This window comes from Stegostoma tigrinum, chromosome 5 (assembly GCF_030684315.1).
Source record: "Stegostoma tigrinum isolate sSteTig4 chromosome 5, sSteTig4.hap1, whole genome shotgun sequence".
In the NCBI taxonomy this organism is placed as follows: Eukaryota; Metazoa; Chordata; class Chondrichthyes; order Orectolobiformes; family Stegostomatidae; genus Stegostoma; species Stegostoma tigrinum.
The window spans coordinates 87,488,783-87,510,220 of NC_081358.1; the positions used below are offsets into that span (position 1 = coordinate 87,488,783).

Here is a 21,438-nt window from a genome sequence, read left to right on the forward strand (position 1 = left end):
CGAATTTGAAAGCTGAGTACAGGATTAAGGATAGGATTCTTGGCAGTGTGGAGGAACAGAGGGATCTTGGTGTGCAGATACATAGGTCCCTTAAAATGGCCACCCAAGTGGACAGGGTTGTTAAGAAAGCATGTGGTGTTTTGGCTTTCATTAGCAGGGGGATTGAGTTTAAGAGTCATGAGATCTTGTTGCAGCTCTATAAAACTTTGGTTAGACCGCACTTGGAATACTGCGTCCAGTTCTGGTCGCCCTATTATAGGAAAGATGTGGATGCTTTGGAGAGGGTTCAGAGGAGGTTTACCAGGATGCTGCCTGGACTGGAGGGCTTATCTTATGAAGAGAGGTTGACTGAGCTCGGACTTTTTTCATTGGAGAAAAGGAGGAGGAGAGGGGACCTAATTGAGGTATACAAGATAATGAGAGGCATAGATAGAGTTGATAGCCAGAGACTATTTCCCAGGGCAGAAATGGCTAACACGAGGGGTCATAGTTTTAAGCTGGTTGGAGGAAAGTATAGAGGGGATGTCAGAGGCGGGTTCTTTACACAGAGAGTTGTGAGAGCATGGAATGCATTGCCAGCAGCAGTTGTGGAAACAAGGTCATTGGGGACATTTAAGAGACTGCTGGACATGCATATGGTCACAGAAATTTGAGGGTGCATACATGAGGATCAATGGTCAGCACAACATCGTGGGCTGAAGGGTCTGTTCTGTGCTGTACTGTTCTATGTTCTATGTTCTATGACAGACTGGTCTGACATTTTCTTTTTACTTCATTTCTGGGATATGGACTTTGCTGATGAGTCTGGCATTTATTTTCCATCCCTAACTGTCTTAAAGTGCATGCTGCGTCAATGTGTGCAGTTAGTGGAGGTAGTGCATGTTTTTGGTGTGATCCCAGTAAGGTCCAATTTTCTGATCTACTCCCATGTTTGTGCAAATTTTCAAAAAAAAATTTCAAGATTTATGGTCTTTGCTGGGTAGTCCAGCATTTCTTGCTGTCCTTAATTTTCCTTGTGAAAGTGGTGGTAAGCTGGCACCTTGAACTGCTGCAGTCCATTTGGTCTAGGCACACCCACAATGGAGTTCCAGTATTTTTGATCCCGTGATCCTAAGGAAACAGCGATACATTTCCAAGTTTGAATGGGAGTGGCTTGGAGAGGAACATAGAGGTGCATGTATCTGCTGCCCTTGTCCTTCTAGATGGACATGCTTATGTGTTTGGAAGATTCTGTCAAAGGAGCCTTGGTGAATTTCTGCAGTGCATCTTGCAGATGGTTCATACTGCTGCCGTTGAGTGTTGCGAGTGAGTGTTTGAGGATATGGTGCCAATCAAGTTAGCCTCTTAGCCTTGGATGGGACTAAGTTTCTTGTATATTGGAGCTGCACTTATCCGGGCCAGTAAGGAGTACTCCATGACACTCTTGACTTGTGACTTGCAGATGGTGGACAAACATTGCTGAATCAGGAGGTGAGTTACTCACTGCTGAATTCCTAGCCTATGACCTGTTCCTGTACACACCATTTATATTGCTAATTCAGTCCAGTTTCTAGTCAATGGTAACCTAAAGATACTGATCATTGGGAATACAGTGATGATAATCCCATTAAATGTCAAAGGATGATGGTTTGATTTTCACGTGTTTGGATATGGTCTTTGTAATGACATTTATGTGGCAATTGTTACTTGCCACTTATGCTGAACATTGTGTTCATAGTCACCAGTGAACATTCCCCATTTCTGACCTTATGATAGTGGGAAGAGATGAAGCAGTTAGAGATTGTTGGGTCTAGGGCACTAACCTGAGGAATTCCTGTATATATTGCACTGGAGATGAGATGACTGACCTTCAGCAATACACTCATTTTCCATGTGCTAGTCATGACTCCAATCATGGGAGAGTTTTCCCTTGACTTCTGTTGACTCCCGTTTTTTTTTTCCCAGGGTTGTTGCCGCACTTTGGTTGCATTTGGCCTTGAAATTAAGGCAGTGACTCTCATTTCCCCACCACGTTGTATAATTCAAAATGGAGGATCAGTGTGACCATCTGTTCATTTGCTTGTATTACTGTGTGTTTTTTAAAGTAGTTTTCCTTTGTTCATAAAACACCTTTGTGGCCATCAAGTCCTGAAATGGGAATTGAACCCACAGTCTGTAATGAAGAGTTAGGAATGCCACTACTGTGATGAAAGACCTTCTGCAAAGATTCATCGTTTTGTATCATTGTATTTCTTCACTTGTAAAGACCGGTACTGTTTTAATCTTTTTTTTCCTTAATTTACTCTGCTGTCTTCAATGTCTGGTACAGGTCATGTTCTCAGTAGGGGCCAATATATTTTTGAAAAGAAAATGAAAATCCCAAACTAGGATAATTTATGAAAAGAATGAAGTCAGAAGATTAGCGATAACAAGGTGTAGAGCTGGATGAACGCAGCAGGCCAAGCAGCATCAGAGGAGCAGGAAAGCTGACGTTTCAAACCTAGACGCTTCTTCAGAAATGTTGCAAGATTACATAGTTTAAAACTAGAAGAACTTTTGCCATTCAAATACCATCTATTTAGTAAAATGGAGCTTGCATATTGCTGAAGTAAAACACAAATTGTCAAAGCTTTTTGTCTTAACAACCCTCACTGATTTTTTTTGAAGTAACTGAGTAGTGGGCAAAGCAATGTCTGTGAATGTTGTTTATATGTACTACCAGAAGGCATTTGATAAAGTCTCACATAAGAACTAAGGTAGAGGTCCAGGCAATTGAGAGCAAATTATGACATGCTGGAAAATTGACCGAATGGCAGGTGACAGAAAGTAGGAATAATAGGGAGGTACTCAGATTGGCAGGATGTGATGAGTGATATCCCACAAGAATCTATATTATGGCATGAGTTATTCACATTGTTTATTAAGAACTTGGATAATGGCATAGAAATACACGTACTCAAGTTTGCTGATGACACAAAGCTAGGTGGCATTGTAGACAGAGTAGACGGCAGCATCAAATTACAACAGGATATTGAGAGATTAAGTGAATAGGCATAACTTTGGCAGATGGAGTTCACTGTAAGCAAGTACAAAGCTATCAATTTTGAACTGAAGGATAGATTAGGGTACTTTCTAGATGGTATGAAGTTGAATACATCGGATGTCTAAAGAGACTTGGGGGTTCAGGTGCTTTCACCTTGAAAATGTCACAAACAGGTGCAGAAAATAATCAAGGAAGCTTGTGGAATGCTGGCCTTTATATCGAGAGTTCTGGAGTATAAGGATACAAAAGTTATGCTGCAGTTATACAAAACCCTGGTTAAACCCCACTTGGAGTACTGTGGACAAATCTGGGATTGGAATTGTGGGAATGCTCGGGGGAACACTGACCAGTGAAGCTGGTTTTATGGTGGACAGTAATAGAGATCGCTGTGGTCAATTTCTGAATTTGGACTTTGTGGAAAGGGAGCCCAGTTGACTCATCCATTTCAAATGTAATTTTATCACAGGACGGAGCCAGTTAAGACTTGTAAGGAATTTTTCACACAATAACAGCGAGTTCAAACAAAGCAAGTACATGATCTGCATATCAGAATTAGAGAGCCAGTAGTAGTTTGGATATCACTCCATCAAAGACACATTTCTCTTGAAACCCAATAAACATATTTGTGGGCACTGGGCCTGGAAGGATCCCATGCCAACATCACATTTAGAGCACACATAGCATCATTGAAACTAAAATCAATGACCTGTTGCTGAACTCATGAGTTCAGTGAATAATGATTCACACAAGGGTCGCAGGTCTAGATATAGTGCTGCAGTGCAGAGGTTTATGAGTTCTGTGGCTTCCTTGAATTGGCACATTGGCGTATAGGCTGACAATTTCAAATGAGCACACAGATGCTGTAGTGTTGATGGTAAGCAAGTCCTAAATGGTCATTGCGCATCTGAAGGAATGCTATACCATGTAAATGGAAAACTTACTCAAAGCTGTTGCAGCAATTCACCAAACATTTGGTCAGTTTGTATTGTGCAGGCTGGTCGCAGACATGATGTAAAGGGATATCCCCCTTTTGTGTGTCTTGGGTAGCCTGTATAATTGCAACCACATTGACAAAACAGAGACAAAACACTGAGTCTGCCTCAGAGGTGGGCAAGTTGTTGGAAGCAGTTCTGAGGCACAGAATTAACCTGCATTTGGAGAGGCAGGGATTACTCAAGAACAGTCTGCATGGTTTTGTTAAGACGAGGTCATTTCTGACCAAGCTGACTGAATTTTATTGAAGTTACAATGAGGTTTGTAGATGAGTGCAATGCATTCAAGACTGTCTACTTGGAATTCAGCAAGGCTTTTTATAAGGTCCCACATAGGAAAGGTAAGAACCCATGGGATCCAAGGAAATTTGGCTAATTGGATCCACAATTGGCTGAATGGCAGGAAGAAGAGGGTTATGGTCAAGGGGTGCTTTTGTGAATAGAAGCCTATGTCCAGTGGGATTCTGCAGGGATCAATATTGGGGCCCTTGAAGTTCATGGTATATATTAAATTTGAACGTAGGAAGGTAGTAATTTGGTGGAAGAAATGATAATTGATGGGGTAGTAAATGGTGAGGAACATAACCTTACCGTAGCCTTATAGATAGGCTTATCAGTGGCAAATGGCATTTAATCCAGACACGTGTAAGGTGGTGCACCTGGGTAGGACAAACAAAGCAAGCGAATACATTACGAAAGGTAGGACCCTGAGAAGCACCAAGGATTATGGGATCTTGATGTGCATGTCCACTGATCCCTCAGTGTAGTAGGACAGGTGGATAAAGTGGCTAGGAAGTCATATGGGATGCTTGCCTTTATTTGTTCAAACATAGAGTTTAAGAGCAGAAATATGATGCTGGAACTCTCCAAAACGTTGGTAAGGGCCACAACTAGATTATTGTGCGCAGTTCTGGAATTCACATTATATGATGGATGTGGTTGCCAACTGTGTTCTGTTAGTTCCATGACCTTTTATAATTTTGCTTACTGTGCCCGTAGCTCTGGACTGAAGGCAGCATAGGTTGAAAGGTATTCAGTTTGCCATGCAGATTAGCTCTATGCCAGCTGGAAGTTTCATGGAAATGACGTAGAGTGTCACAGTGGGGAAGATGGAGAGAAGTGTTGGCGTGAGGACCCAGGCTTGCTTGATCCTGGGTTACACATGTATTGGGTCTGTGGTGGATACATTGGCGCAGATCATGGCTTGCATCATGCAGCAGATAAAGCATGCTGATACATTTTTGTAGGCCATCAAATTTGTGGAGGGTGTTTCACAGTCCCTCCAGGTTGATAATGTTGGAGGCTTTTGAGAGGCGCTGCTGGCAGTAGTAGGGGAGTCTTGGATAGGTACATGGATGATAGTATTCAGGGTAGTTTGATCTTAGTAGGTTAATAAGTTGGCACAACATCGTGGCCTAAGGTCCTGTAAGATGCAGTACTGTTCCATGTTCTAGGTGTGTGTATACAGGTTAATGCTAGTCTTGGCACATTGTTTGAATTTGTCCACTGTGCTTCATGATGGACAGAATCATCATTGTGACTCTGGGTTGAGTCGTTCAGCCACTGGAGGAAGGTGTTTGAGGAAGATTCTTGCAATGACCTCCCCACTTGCAGAAAGCAGGGAGACTCCTCTGGAGTTACTGCTCAATTCTTTTAAAGAACAGGAGGGCAGGGGAACAGTGGGACAGTCTGAGACTTGCAGAAGGGATAAAAGTGACAGAGGCAGCAAGACCACTGTGTTGCCACTGCCACTCGAGATGTGATCAGATGGATAGTAGATGGATGATATGGCTGAGTAAAGTAGTGAAGCAGACCATGAGCAAGTCAGTTACAGGAGGAGAAGGAGAAGCAGATTCAGAGCTACAGTCCCTCTTAATTTTTTCTGCCACTACACTGAGGCCTCTGAAGTCTGCACAGCAGGAACTTCTGAAACCATAAGTTAAAGTGACTACATGACTGTTTAGCTTAGGGGGAAACATTGCTTCTGAGTCATGAACAACACACAGAAGCAGCAAAGCCAGTCAGTTACAAAAGCAGGGGAAGGGGGAGCAGCACAGAGACATGTGGAGCCAGTCAGTTACAGCAATGGGGTAAGCTTGAATCAGACATCAAAGGTTAAAATTGCACAGGGATCACAAGTGCAGTTGGTACAAGGGGAGGATCCAAATGGCCATTTCTAAAGCATGTAGCCTGCACTGTGAGTCTTTGCTGATGTTAGAGGGGTTGATTGTTTATGAAGTGCCTTCTCTGATTTGACATGGAACCACAAACAAGTGTGCTTGTAAAATGCAAGGGATTAGGGGCAAGGAAGCATGTGCGACAAAATGTATCCCTGTCCATGCAGCGAAGCTTAGTTTCTGGTCATCTCGCCTATCATTGCCATTGGACAAAAGACTTTGTTCACCATGACTATGGTCAGCATTTACTGGACGCCCCATATGAAAAAAAAAGATCAGTAAGGAAGGTGAAGGCAAAGCAAACACCAAAGGAGTCATCCTTCTGATGAAATGCTTAGAAAGCATGACCTGGTCATAACAAACATTCTTTTTTGTTCGAGGTAAAAATGCAAGACCTCAAAGCAACACCTTTGCTCCAGACATTGGCATCTGCTGGACTACATCACCTGAACGAGCGACTAAAAGAAAGTCTGCCTCAGTGACACCATGACAGAATCTGATGACAGCTGGCCTGATGATAATCTAATCCAGTGTACTATCTTGATCAGCCTGGCCCAGAAACAACAGCAGCAGCAGAAAGATTTCCACAGGACCTTCAATGTCTATGGAGTCAAAAAATTTTATAAATAAAGATCTACTTGGTCAACGCTTCACAGTCAATTTGGTGACACTAAATGAACAGAATGTCCACAGACTGTCTTCCCTTGTATTAATTTATAAACAGCGTCTGTGGGGAGAATTTGGGTTTCTCTATCAGGAAACATAAAGACTAGTTTGACAAGAACAATCAAGTACGAGTAAATCACAAGCACAAGATGTTCCTAGACTGGAAACACCTACCTATACTCGGGGCAGAGGGCAAGAAAGCATGTCTGCAGACAAATAAAGGTTGAGGTCTAACAAAGAAAAAGCCTGTGCCCCAAAGAACAATGAGTAGTGGAAAATGCGCTGCAACTCATCGACACGATGAGCATATTGGGTTCTTTAGTGCAGCTGAGATCTTCTACAGGCCAAGGACCTACCCCACTGCGAGCTAATAATGGAAAATAATCAAGAACAGCGAGGCAGTGAGTTCTCATTTGAAGAAGATCTTAGAAGATCTCCTCAACCAAGATTCAGTCCTTGATATGGGTGCCCTCAACCATATTCCACAACATACTAGCCACCGCCATCTCAGCATGACCCCTGCCCAACATGAGGGTAAAAAGGCCACCTGACAACTGAGAACCAGCAAGGCCACCAGTGCAGATGGAATTCCTGCCAAAGCACTGAAATGTAACGGAGAAGCATTCTCGACTCATATACACAACCTCATTTCCCCCATCTGGAAGAATGAAACCATGATTTGGGACCTCTGAGGTGCCGTAATTGTGACCTAGTTTAGTATCCTGACATTGCGATCTCTGTTCAGGCCGTGTGACAGCAGAATAGCATTCCTTCACAGCATTCTGTCAGAAACTGGAGACACCTGGGCTGGCATTCCTTTGAAGAACATGAACGTTGAGCCTGGTGTTGTAAAATGTTCAAGAAAAAGATGCCATTATTTCAAAACCATTACACAGAGTAAACTATTTTAATTTGATCCTCTACTCCCATTTCATCAAATGTGGATTTGGGCGTGGAGAGGATTAACTTCTATAGCTACCCCATTCAAATGTTTACCACTCATTGTTTGTGAAATTTTATTCATTCAAGGCTTACATGGTCCTACTGGCTGCTAAGGATGACTCCATTCTTTTAGCATTACTCATTGCTCCTTTGCAAAATTAATCCGGTCTGATGAATTGAACTTATTTGTTGATAATAACCATAAGGTACATGTTAAGGTAGTGTGCTCTGTGTTTACGTGCATATTACCTTCCTATCGTGTGCGCTTTTGAAAAGACTACAAGAAACGAATGTCAACAAATCTGATGAACATAGATAATCATTGAAAGTTCATCACCTAAACTCACTTTGGGGCTTCAAAATTAGCAATATTATAGCAAAAAAGTCCATAGACTAAGAAAACAACCACTTGCAGTAAGATTGAACCATCAGTGTAATGAGGCATTTCACACGAGCCTAATCTAACAATCCAAATAGGAAATATTATCATGGATGGTCAAAAACTTCAGAGAAAGAGGCTTTAAGAAGCATTTTAAATGAAGAGTGAGAGCAGGGTGGAGAGGTAGAGAATCCGATCACCTGAGGGAGAGAAGGAATCCCTGTCAATATTGGAGTTATTAAAGTCATGGATACACAAAGAGACCAGAATTGGAGGAGCACAGACACTGATAGGGGTTTAGGATTGGAAGAGTTCGTTATAGGATGGAGTGAAGCCTTGAAAGGGTTTGCAGACAAGGAAGAAAATTTATGAATTAAACTATTGCAGGACTGGGAATCAGTGTGGATCAGTAGCAGGATGAGAGTGTGATGAGTTAATGGGACTCAGAACGAATTTGTGTATAGACAATCAAATTTTATATTCTTACAAATGCAAAGAACATTCAGACACAGAGCCTAGAATTTTTCCTATCTTTGCAACACCTAGTCTTGTGTTCTTTGTCCCTTCCTAACTTTCTCTGACTGTCATTCCCCATTTTTCAATTTTTTTTGTCTCACCTTGTCTCGACTCTTTGATATGTCACATATTTCTAATTTGATCCCATACCTTTTGCTTAAAGCTCTTTACTTTCCTGCTTATGTGGTTCACAAAACACTGGCACCAGCGGGATTCAGGTGTAAACTGGTCCAATAGTACAGTTCCTAATTTCCCAGGACTGATGTCAGTGGCTTATGAATTGAAATCCACTTCAACCCCACCAGGCTTTGAGCCATGCATTTATCTCTCTACTCTCATGTACCCTATGCCAATTTGTATGCAGCTCAATTCATAATCGATTGTTTATAACATATTGAGGTTATGCTGTTTAATTTAGCAGCTAACTCATATGGTCTATATAAAAACTCTTTCCTAGTATTACCGATGTTGTTGTTACTGACGTAGAATACAACCACTGCTCCTATGAGCCCACAATAATTTTCATTCCAGCCCTTTGATGTTTTATTGACCGCTTCCGGAGTAGGCCCTGTATTTACCATGGCAAAACAACCTAACTTGCATAACTTTGAACACTGACGAACAATTTACCAAGGCCAATCCACCTAACTTGCACATCTTCGGACTATGGGAGGAAATCGGAGCACTTGGCAGAAACTACCATAGACATGTTGAGAACATGTGAATTCCACACAGTCGCCCAAGGCTGAAATCAAACACACATCCCTGGCACTGTGAAGTAGCAATGCTAACCACTGTGCCACTAGCCCACCTAGTTTTTTCAAATGCAGTTAGGATTGAGCCTGGACTGAGGAGTTTTAGTTATGAAGAGAGAATGGATAAAGTGGGCTAGGGGGCCAAGTCCTGGAAAATGGAATTAGAATAGTTAGGTCAGAGATAATGGGAACTGCAGATGCTGGAGCATCCAAGATAACAAAGTGTGGAGCTGGATGAACACTGCAGGCCAAGCAGCATCTCAGGAGCACAAAAGCTGACGTCTGATGAAGCGTCTAGGCCCGAAACGTCGGCTTTTGTGCTCCTGAGATGCTGCTTGGCCTGCTGTGTTCATCCAGCTTCACACTTTGTTATCTTAGAATAGTTAGGTGGTTGTGTTTGACTGGTGCAGACTCAAAGAGTCCTTTTCCGTGCTGCACGTCTTTATGACTCTATGGCTGTCTTTCCAAGCCATCTTTAAAGATGTACCCTTTAGTTTATCTTTCCACGTTCTTCCTACCAAACTGTTTTACCTCACACGTTTCCACATTGAACTTCATCTGTCACCTATCCACCCACTCTGCCAACTTACCTATTTCCTTTTGAGTCTTTATATAGGCCTGATCCTGTACACAGGAGGTCTAGATCACTAACATACATAGATATGGGAAAGCAAATGCCCCAAAATGTCTACTAGTGGAGTTCACATGTTTTCAATGTGTCTATGTTAGGGTGACACAGTGGCTCAGTGGTTAGCACTGCTGCCTCAAAGTGCCAGGGACTCAGGATCAACTCCACCCTCGGGTGACTGTCTGTGTGGAGTTTGCACGTTCTCCCTGTGTCTGCAGGGGTTTCCTCTGGGTACTCTGGTTTATTCCCACAATCCAAAGATGTTCAGGCTAGCTAGATTGGCCATGCTAAATTGTTCAGGGATGCGTGGGTTGTTGGGGCATGGGTCTGGGTGGGATGCTCTGAGGGTCAGTGTGGACTTGTTGAGCTGAAGGACCTGTCTTCACACTGTAGGGATTCTATGATTCCATCACCAACATCCCACCTGTATGAGAAAGACCAGTTAATAATTATTCGCTGTTTCTTATCACTCAGCCAATTTTGTCTGCATGTTGCTATTGTCCTTTTTTATTCCATGAGCTCTAACTTAGCTTACAAAACTGCTGCATAGCATTGTATCAAATGCATTCGGGAAGTCATGTACACCACATCAACAGTATTGTCTCCTGATTAACCCTGTTACATCATCAAAAAACTCCAGTAAGTTATTGAAACATGATTTTCCTTTATGAAATGCATGTTAGCTCTCCTTAAAATGCATTTATCCATGTGACTTTTAATTTAATGCAGAAATATTGTTTCTAGGAATTCCTCAACTAATTATGTCAATCAGATTGGTCTGTAGTTGCTTGAATTATTCTTACAACCTTTTTTTGAACAAGGATTTAACATTTACAATTTTCTGGTCCCCGAACACCACCGCGTCTGTTCAGAACTGAAAAACTATTTTGCCTGTGCCTCTCCATTTCCATTTTCATCTTTACCAAGTCTTGGATGCCTATCATCCAGTCCCAGTGCCTTATCAATTTTAAGTACAGACAGCCTATTTAATATCTAAGTTAAATAATGAATTTAAACCCTTTTTATCATTGAGTTCCCATCTCATTTGTCATTTGCGCCTCACAAATGCTAGCGATGACCATCTCCAATAAAAAAGGATCTAATCTTCTCCATTTGACACAACGATATTACCAACATTGAATCCCCCACAAATGGTACTCTAAAGGTTATCAATGACTAGAAACTGAACTGTACCAGGCATTTATAATACTGTGAATACAAGAGTAGATCAGAGACTAAGAACTCCACTGCAGGTAACTCATTTAAGTCTCTGAAGTGTATTCAATGTCTACATGGCACATGTCAGACCTATCATGGGATATTCTTCACTATACTCACCTGATAAGTGTAGTTTAAACATATTCAAGGAGCTCAGCACTTTTTAGGACAAAGCAGTCTGCTTGATTGGCACCCCACCCACCACCTTCACTGTTCACTCTGTACCACCCACTAACACACAGTGTCTGTACTGAATACGAAATGCATGCAACATCACAGCCAGGCATCCTAGAAGGACAAAAGCAGCAGACGCATGGGAACACCGTATGAATAGCGAGTTTTGAGAAGATTTGTAGCACAGGTTGAGGTTCTGGATGTGAGTTTGCTCGCTGAGCTGGAAGGTTAGTTTTCAGACGTTTCGTCACCATTCTAGGTAACATCATCAATGAGCCTCCGATGAAGCGCTGGTGTTATGTCCCGCTTTCTATTTATCTGGTTAGGTTTCCTTGGGTTGGTGATGTCATTTCCTGCGTTGGTGATGTCATTTCCTGTTCTTTTTCTCAGGGGATGGTAGATTGGCTCCAAATCAATGTGTTTGTTGATGGAGTTCCAGTTGGAATGCCATGCTTCTAGGAATTCTCGTGCGTGTCTCTGTTTGGCTTGTCCTAGGATGGATGTGTTGTCCCAATCAAAGTGGTGTCCTTCCTCATGTGTATGTAAGGATACTAGTGATAGTGGATCATGTCTTTTTGTGGCTAGTTGATGTTCATGTATCCTGGTGGCTAGCTTTCTGCCAGTTTGTCCAATGTCGTGTTTGTCACAGTTCTTGCAAGGTATTTTGTAGATGACGTTCATGTTGTTTGTTGTCTGTATAGGGTCTTTTAAGTTCATTAGCTGCTGTTTTAGTGTGTTGGTGGGTTTGTGGGCCACCCTGATGCCAAGAGGTCCGAGTAGTCTGGCAGTCATTTCGGAAATGTCTTTGATGTAGGGGAGAGTGGTTATGGTTTCTGAGCCCATTTTGTCTGTTTGTTTGGGTTTATTGCTGAGGAATCGGCGGACTGTGTTCCTAGAAGCATGGCATTCCAACCAGAACTCCATCAACCAACACATTGATTTGGAGCCAATCCACCATCCCCTGAGAAAAAGAACAGGAAATGACATCACCAACCCAAGGAAACCTAACCAGATAAATAGAAAGCGGGACATAACACCAGCGCTTCGTCGGAGGCTCACTGATGATGTTACCTAGAATGGTGACGAAACGTCTGAAAACTAACCTTCCAGCTCAGCGAGCAAACTCACATCCAGAACCGTATGAATGTTCTCCTCAAAGCCACACACCATCCTGACTTTGAATTGTATAATTGTTCCTTTACAGTTTCTGAGTCAAAACATACACAGTGGGTGTAGTTATTTAAGGTGCTTAGTTACTTCTAAACAAAGATGAAATCCAGTTAACAGTTGGGTTCCTCAGCAGTGAAATCCATAATGTGCCAAAATGGACTTTGTTCAAAAGATTTAAACCACACTAATCCTTTACGTATCACTGAATTAATTTAATCAATTATACCGTATTGATTGTTAGACTGGTTTTAAAAAAAATAATGGTTAGATGATCTGTTTCGTAGCATGTACTTAACACAAATACGTTTTTCTACAGAAACTTGTTGAATGACAGAGCAACTCCAGAAGAAATAGCTTCATATTATAACGACTATGTCAAGTTTATGGGTCTTCAGAAAAACTTTGTGAACAACACTTGGGTCACTTCTGTCTCGAAATTGCAGCAAGATCAAGAACATGTAAAGGACAAACTGCTTAAATGTGTTAAAAAGGACGCTACCTCACAACAGTTGCCAGCAACTGAAAATGGGCCAGCTCACAACCTTTGGGAGGTCAGAGGATTTCAACGAATTGGAGATGAATCACATGTGCCTTTTTGCCTTTTAACTGAGAATGTTGTCTTAGCCACTGGCACCTACGATTTACCTGCGAGATTGGGGGTTGAGGGCGAAGACCTGCCTTTTGTATTTCACTGTATCTCGGCCTTTGAGTCTGCCATCAAAAGCTGCAAAGTCAACCAGTTATCAGATCCTGTTCTCATTGTTGGTGCAGGGCTGACTGCAGCAGATGCAGTATTGTGTGCCTACCATCACAAAATCCCTGTTATTCATTGTTTCCGAAGAAATGTTAGTGATTCAGGTTTAATCTTCAAACAGCTTCCTAAGAAGCTTTATCCAGAATATCATAAGGTTTATTGCAAAATGTGCAAGCAGTCCTACACCACCACCCCTCACTGTAACTATACAAGCTTCCCTGAAAGTTGCATTATCTGTTTCCAACCAGATATGAAATGTGTTCTTCAGACTGCCTCAGGAGAGAACATGGTCTTAAATATCTCAATCGCATTGGTGCTGATAGGTACTTACCCTAATCTATCCTTTCTGAAAGAGCATGGAAAGTACTTGGGAATAGATCCAAGTAAGCCCATTTCATGTAAACAAAATCCAATTGAAGTTGATCCCTATACATTTGAGTGTGCCAAAGAAGCTAGCCTCTTTGGAATGGGCCCTCTAATTGGAGACAACTTTGTTCGTTTTCTTAAAGGTGGAGCTTTGGGCATCACGAGTTGCTTAGTGAAGCGCTTGAAGAAAAAAGGACAGATAATTTCTGAAAAAGCAATTGAAGGGTAATAAAACTCTGGATTAATGATGAATTGTGATGACTATATTGACAACCAAAAGTTACAAGGAGCTGACTTTTAGCAATAGATTCAAGATACACTAAGTTAGTGAAGATCCTGCCCAATATGTGCTAATGGAATAGGGAGAAGGAATTAGTTAACTTGTACTCAATTTGTACTGAGTAGTAATACTGCAGAAATTGAAAATGTACACATTTCTTAATGCAACAAATGGAAATTAACTCAGAAAGCAACCAAGAAGGGCTGGTAAGTCCATTCAAAGAAATCCATTATATATCTGGATATCAAAATACAATTGATCTGTGAAAATAAGTGTACACATAAAAATGAATGCAAAATTAAAATCTCACGTTAGAACTGCTTGATGCTTTGGCATTCCACCCATCCATTTTCTTTTTCCTTAACTTCATTTGACTGTTTATTATTTTTAATCAACCATTGTTCCTTTGTACCATATTACTGGTAGACAATAAGACGATGTGAATCTTTCAGTAATTGTATGTTTATAATCACAACTGTGCTGTTCAGGAAACATCCCTTACACATATAAAAATCTTCACTTGTTGAGTCTCCTTCAAAGCATCCCCTTCTATACAGGATCCTTCACCTAAAGAGAAATCGTGCTGACAATTTAGAATATTTACAATGGAGCTGCACGTGTCATGAATAGTCTTCATAAGTGACATCACTGTTCCAGCAAGAAAATCAGTACCTGTGTGCATAGATTAAAGCCTTGACGTTTAATTTTCAACTTTATAGTGATACTAATGGAATCTTATCCAGCAACATCTTGACTTTATTAATCAAGGCATTCAATACAAAGACAAGGAGATGGTAATGGAGTTGTGTAAGACAATAATCAGGCCACAGCTGGAGTACGATTTGCCACACGATAGGAAAGATGAAACACACCAGAGACTGTTGCAGACGACAGTCACTGGGAATTTTGTCTGGCTTGGAGCAGTTTAGCTCCAGCCAGAGAGACTAGAAAGGCTACAGTAATTTTCCTGGGGCTGAGGGACAACATGATTGAGGTGTATAAAATTATGAGGGTTGTAGTTAGGAGAAACATTTCTTCCTATCTACCCTTAGTAGATGAATCAATAACGAGGAGATATAGATTTAAGAAAAAAGGAAGGAGCGTTAGAGGGACTTTAAGATGATTTTTCACCTAAAAGGCATCTGAAACACGATGCCTGAAAGGGTGGTAGAGATGAGAACCTAAACAAGGTTCCGTTCTGAAGTAGAAAACAAAATCACTGGCACTAACATCACAACATTTAAGAAATATTTAGATTATCACATGAAAAGCCATAGAATGCAAGGCTACAGGTGAATTTCTGAGAAACGGAAAGTGGTGTTAAGTACTTAGGAAGTCATACACCGCAAATGCTAACATTTCTAACATGCTGTTACTTAAAAAAGATTTCCTGAAAGAAGTGCAAACTTGGAAAATTAATTCTACAGTTCTATAAAAATATTTATGAATGGAAATTACTTGTGAATGTTTGCTTAAATCCAAGATGTTCTTTTATTGGTAAAAGGTGACAAAGGGTGTGTTTTTGAGCATACTTTTTCTTTCTCGGTTGAGGATTATTTCACTGGTTTTGGAGGAATCTTCAGCCCTTTTCAGTTGCTTGAGTTATCCTGTTCTTTGCACCAATCTCAGTCAGGAGACTTGAAACCAGACTGAAAACTTGAGGAAAAACCCAACAAAAATGGCTGAGCATGACTTGCAACTGCCACGATAGAAGTGGGCTGAGCACAGAGGTCGGGTGAGCAGAATTAATATAATGAAAACAATCAATCTTCTGACATGAGGAACATCATTCCTCATGATTTCACCCTTTGCAAAAAGTAAGTATGCATGTAGATACAATAGTTTGAATCAACCTGAAGAGCTACATATTTAATATTCAAAACAGGTGGAAGATTTCCAAGGTATTTAAAGAGAACCATCAACTGTTCCCTGCAGGAATAACTATCAACATGTGATAGAAATAACAAACACCTAATCTGCTCATGCCTGTGCAAAAATTATTGTAAACCACAAATGATTCTTGCAGTTTAGCTCTCAAGCTTAAAGCTACATCAATTTCAAGAAATGCAAATCACAGTCATCTAATCCAAGCATGATACAGCATATAAAGACCCATTAGATTAGGATTAAGAATTTATACTTGACAGACTGACATCAGAAAGTATGCAAATAAGCAGTGAGCACAATTGTACATTGAATGAATTTTGACTGAAGTTGTGACTGCTCTGAAGTTGTATGTATATTGCTTTCTATACATTTTAAAAGTGTAAGTGGCACAAACAGAATTAAGTACAGAGGCTTTGTAGACTAAGTGTAGGTTAGTGGCAAGAGAAAGAAACACAAACATTATGCAAGAAATAGTTTTTTTTTGTACCGTCTTCAGGCACAGGGTGCTACTACTTCAGCAAGTGTGGGTTGAATCAGTTTTGCCTTTATCCATGTGGCAGCTTGGTACCATGCAATTAACTGGCCATTACCAGGCCAGCTTGGCTCAGCATCTTACGTTGTTGGAATCAAGGGCAACAATCTCAAAGAGAATCTATTTCGCGCTAATGGTTTGCAGCAAGTAGCAGATAGAAAGTAGCAAGTAAAAACATTGTTAATAACTAGGTACAAAAACAAAGTTGCTGGAAAAGCTCAGCAGGTCAGGCAGTATCTGTGCAGGTTTAAACAGATTAACTTTTTGGGTCTGGTGACCCTTCCTTAGAACTGATCATCAAACTGATTATCAGTTCTGAAAAATGGTCACCAGACCTGAAACATTAACTGTTTTTTCCTCCACAGATGCTACCAGAGTTGTTGAGCTTTTCCAGCAACTTTGTTTTTGTTCCTGATTTATAGCATCCGCAGTTCTTTTGATTTTTGGTTTTGGTCCACCTTTAAGTACTTGTTTACCTCTTAACAAGGTCACCAAAGACAGCACTGATCATTGATAACAAGGCGTAGAGGTGGATGAACACAGCAGGCCAAGCAGCATCAGATGAGCAGGAAAGCTGAGGTTTTGAACCTAGACCCTTTGCTCCACAGCGCTGATCATTCTGAGATTGCACATTTTTGGCCTCAAACTGTCAGCAAACATTTGCTCCATTTGGTGTACTGGCCTCCAAAGTACACAAATCATTGGAAGGTGGAGATGAGGACCAGTGGAGGAGGTAAGGAAGGAAATGAGGAGAAACTAGAATCTTAGAGAAGCCAAGTTACATTTACAGAACACTTTTAAAGAGATCATTTTAGCAAGAAATTAAGAAGGGTAAGATCTGGCCAAGGGCAACTATCCCACACCACGTTTTGAACTTTACAAGTGACATCATTACATGAGAGAATGATGGGGCTGTAGAGAATGCTCAACCACTATAATGAGATCTCAATGCTTTGAAAGAACTGGATTGTGCTTCATAAATGGTTTTAAGTTAAAACAAACTTATCACGCCTGTGAATGACATGGTGCATACACTTGGATCTTAAAGATAACAGAACTAAAGCAAAGAAAGGATTTCCAGTACATAAACTGGCATGCAATCAAAAATGGAGAAGGGAGATTATACGTTGCTCAGGTCTTATAGATTTATACGAGTATTAATTAATGAGGGAAATGCAGGCTTGATGGCTGCTGCCACTAGAAGCAGTGTCTCTCACGAAAGAATAAGAAGGTATATTTAGGAAATACTTGCAGATGCCCCTTTGTAGATCTTCTGATTTGAAGGGGTAGCCCCACAATTTTAGTGCTCAACTTACTCCCATTTTGGGTGACCAACCAGTAAAGCATGACAGGAAACATATGTGGGATATATTACGACTTAACTGCTACATAAGACCATATGACCATAAGACATAGGAGTGGAAGTAAGGCCATTCGGCCCATCGAGTCCACTCCGCCATTGAATCATGGTTGATGGGCATTTCAACTCCACTTCCCTGCGCTCTCCCCATAGCCCTTGATTCCTTGTGAGATCAAGAATTTATCGATCTTTGCCTTGAAGAAATTTAACGTCCCCGCCTCCACTGCGCTCCGTGGCAATGAATTCCACAGGCCCACCACTCTCTGGCTGAAGAAATGTCTCCTCATTTCCATTTTAAATTGACCCCCTCTAATTCTAAGGCTGTGCCCACGGGTCCTAGTTTCCCCGCCTAACGGAAACAACTTCCCAGCGTCCACCCTTTCTAAGCCATACATTATCTTGTAAGTTTCTATCAGATCTCCCCTCAACCTTCTAAACTCTAATGATTACAATCCCAGGGTCCTTAGCCGTTCATCGTATGTCAAACCTAGCATTCCAGGGATCATCTGTGTGAATCTCCGCTGGACACGCTCCAGTGCCAGTATGTCCTTCCTGAAGTGTGGGGCCCAAAACTGGACACAGTATTCTAAATGGGGCCTAACTAGAGCTTTATAAAGTCTCAGAAGCACATCACTGCTTTTATATTCCAACCCTCTTGAGATAACATTACATTCACTTTCTTAATCATGGACTCTACCTGCAAGTTAACCTTTAGAGAATCCTGGACCAACACTCCCGGATCCCTTTGTACTTCTGCTTTATGAATTTTTTCACTGTTTAGAAAATAGTCCTTGCCTGTGTTCTTTTTTCCAAAGTGCAAAATCTCGCATTTGCTCACGTTGAATTTCATCAGCCATTTCCTGGACCACTCTCCTAAACTGTCTAAATCTTTCTGCAGTCTCCCCACCTCCTCAGTACCACCTGCCTGTCCACCTATCTTCGTACATGGTTTGTACATCATATAAATACACAACACTCTCGTGTCCTTCCCGAGCAGGAACTGGGGAGTTATCCATGGTGAGACAGGTTTTTGCTTCTGTTTCCCTGGCTCAAAGACATGACTTATGTTGGAAAGAAACGTCAGGGAATGCTCAAAGCTAGAAAAATGTAAGTTATTCTCTATCTTTACCCTTCCAGCTTCCTTCTGACAAAACCACCAGCCATCTTTGTCCTATCCTATGGAACAGCTATCTAAATTACTTCATCTTGAAACGCCTCCTCAAATTTACTTTAAACCATGATTTCAGATAACCCTCCTAATTATTCTGTAATATAATTTATTTTCTTCTTTGTAGAAAGAGGTTTCATGTTAAAAGGGCTGTACCATTGTGATTCTTATAAACAAGCTTAAGAGGATAACTACTGTCATCAATAAAATAAAGTTAGTGAGAAAGCTTAAAACACTTTACAAAATATGACATTTGATTGCTTCAGGCTATCCTTTCTTGTTTAGGTGCAACGTCTGCTGGTTACCCATTTTTGATTTATAGTAGTTTAAAACATCATGGTTCATAGTCTTTATTCCTGCTGAGTCCTTTGATTGCTTTAATGATTTATTTAGTGTGATTTTTCATCTTTTAGCAATCTTCAATTTGAACCAATTAGATAAAACATCAAATAATATTGCAAGTAAACAGCATGAAGGACAACATACATGCTAGGCAAATAGTGCATACAATGGAGTTTATGCTTTTGTTACAGGTATTCTCAAAAAGCTTAGCTCCATTATATTTTCCCATGAATCAAATGTACCTCAAGAAAAAAGTGAATTGATGTAAGAGATCGCAACATAAGGCTCTTCCTAATCGTAATACTAATAAATTCCTTATCTACACGTTTCCTCAACTTTGATAGTAAAATGTATATAGAGAACTGAAATGTAAAAATAAATAACTTCATGAAAACATTTCTGAATCAAAACAAAATCTCATATGCAAAATAATTTATTTTTTACATAGACCATGCAAACTGCAAGATCGTTTGATTTCAAGAAATACATGCTATAATACAAATCATGTACTTAAGCAAGTGTACAACAGCCAAATTAACTTTTGTATACTTGTCATAAAACAGTAGCTTGTTTAAAGGCCAAGGTTTGTGAACCTTCTAAAGCATGGAAAAAAAAAATGCATTTTCTGATTCATGTGTGTCTTAAACAATTTCAGCACTTTTCTTCTGAATCAACTTGATGATGCATTCATGTCTTTAGTAATTATTGGCCTTACATACTGCATATACATTCCTTTATTTGTCCCCTTTTCCTCATGGGTTTCTAGCAAAACTTCTCCCATTCCTCACAAAACTCAGTGCAAGCCAGCACATGGTTAACAGAACACAAATAAAACCTCAAGAAAAAAAATGACAATTAAGATTAAAACAGAGCAGAAGCTAATAATAGAGATAATGCTGTAAACATTTGGAAGAAAATACACATGACTGACTTTTGAGTATCTTCAGCTACATGCAATGGCTTTTTGTAGATCAAAGACTGCAACTGATTATTGCTGCAAGAGACGTTTCCTCAATTTCATCATCTTCTTCTGACAGATTTTGGGTTATATCTGCAAATTAATTCAGATAATTAGCCCTCTTAAAATAAAGTATACAGAAGATTGCAGCATGTAAGTTAAGACTTTACATTCAGGATGACCTTGCTTTTGGTGAGCTCCATACTTGGTGTACAAGTCCATTCTCCATTTCACAGCTAATGATTGGATATTTAAGACAGTGCTCAAATTAAAAGCTAACTTCAATCTTTTAGCTCAAGAGATCTGCATTTAGGGTGAGTTAATGCATGGGATCAAGCATGTTTGCATGTTGAGTGGGACATGCCCACACAGGATGCGCTGACATTTGGAAGCTTTTTGACATTTCAAAATTGCAACTACCTACAGCAAAACCAGCTGTTCACACTTTATACATGATTTGTAAATTGAACTATTTTTGCAAGGATTTTTTGAAGTCTGTAAATTGTCCTTTGTGACTGATTCACGGAACATCAGATTTTTGATAGTGAAAACGTGGAATTAAATCATAACACACCACAATCGATAAAGTTATTTTATGCCAGCATGAGTTATGGCACAAGTCATTTGAGAATTTCATGACAATTTTGAAACACTTTCTCATTTCTAACTTAATCACTGTCATTATTGACATGATGAAAAACAAAGAGTTAAAAGAAAGAGAATCCTGGGTTTTAAAGCACAAGACAGCTACTCAAAGTTGTGACGAAAGAAAATCTCTGCAAGTACATGACACATACAAGCCCACTAAAGATTTGTGAACTTTAAGACAAAAGTTTGATTTTTTTGTCTATATACCACTGTTATAGATTTCAACAATTTAGCTCAGAGAAGGCATCGATTAGAAGTGGAAAATAAAAGAATTAGATTTTATTTTTCCTAAGTCCCCACAATGCAACTTGACGTATGGTTTTCTGTTATCTAGAATTAAACTACTGCCCTATTTTGCCATCTGCTGCTATGTGTTCAGTAGAGGCTTAGGCAAACTGCTGGTCCAATTTAACCTAAACTGTGCAGTCAGCTGTGATATTCCATTGATACTGGATTCAAAGGGTATGCCCAGTAGATATACAGCAGATTGGAAGCTATGGACAG

The 21,438-nt window shown here is 40.4% G+C and overlaps 2 protein-coding genes across 6 annotated transcripts in view; one reads left to right on the forward strand and one right to left on the reverse strand.

Moving 5' to 3' along the window:
• osgin2 (oxidative stress induced growth inhibitor family member 2) overlaps positions 1–14,359 on the forward strand; it is a 34,212-nt gene extending 19,853 nt beyond the window's left edge. For both annotated transcript variants that reach the window (XM_048529503.2, XM_048529504.2), the window contains one exon: positions 12,956–14,359. In XM_048529503.2, coding sequence (XP_048385460.1) covers positions 12,956–13,988 — 1,033 coding nt within the window. In that variant the 3' untranslated portion in view covers positions 13,989–14,359. The remainder of the gene's footprint in view (positions 1–12,955) is intronic.
• A 5,426-nt stretch (positions 14,360–19,785) lies between these two features.
• Positions 19,786–21,438, reverse strand: part of nbn (nibrin) — a 62,494-nt gene continuing 60,841 nt past the window's right edge. For all 4 annotated transcript variants that reach the window (XM_059646121.1, XM_059646119.1, XM_059646120.1 and 1 more), the window contains one exon: positions 19,786–20,379. In XM_059646121.1, the coding sequence (XP_059502104.1) occupies positions 20,349–20,379 (31 nt within the window). In that variant the 3' untranslated portion in view covers positions 19,786–20,348. The remainder of the gene's footprint in view (positions 20,380–21,438) is intronic.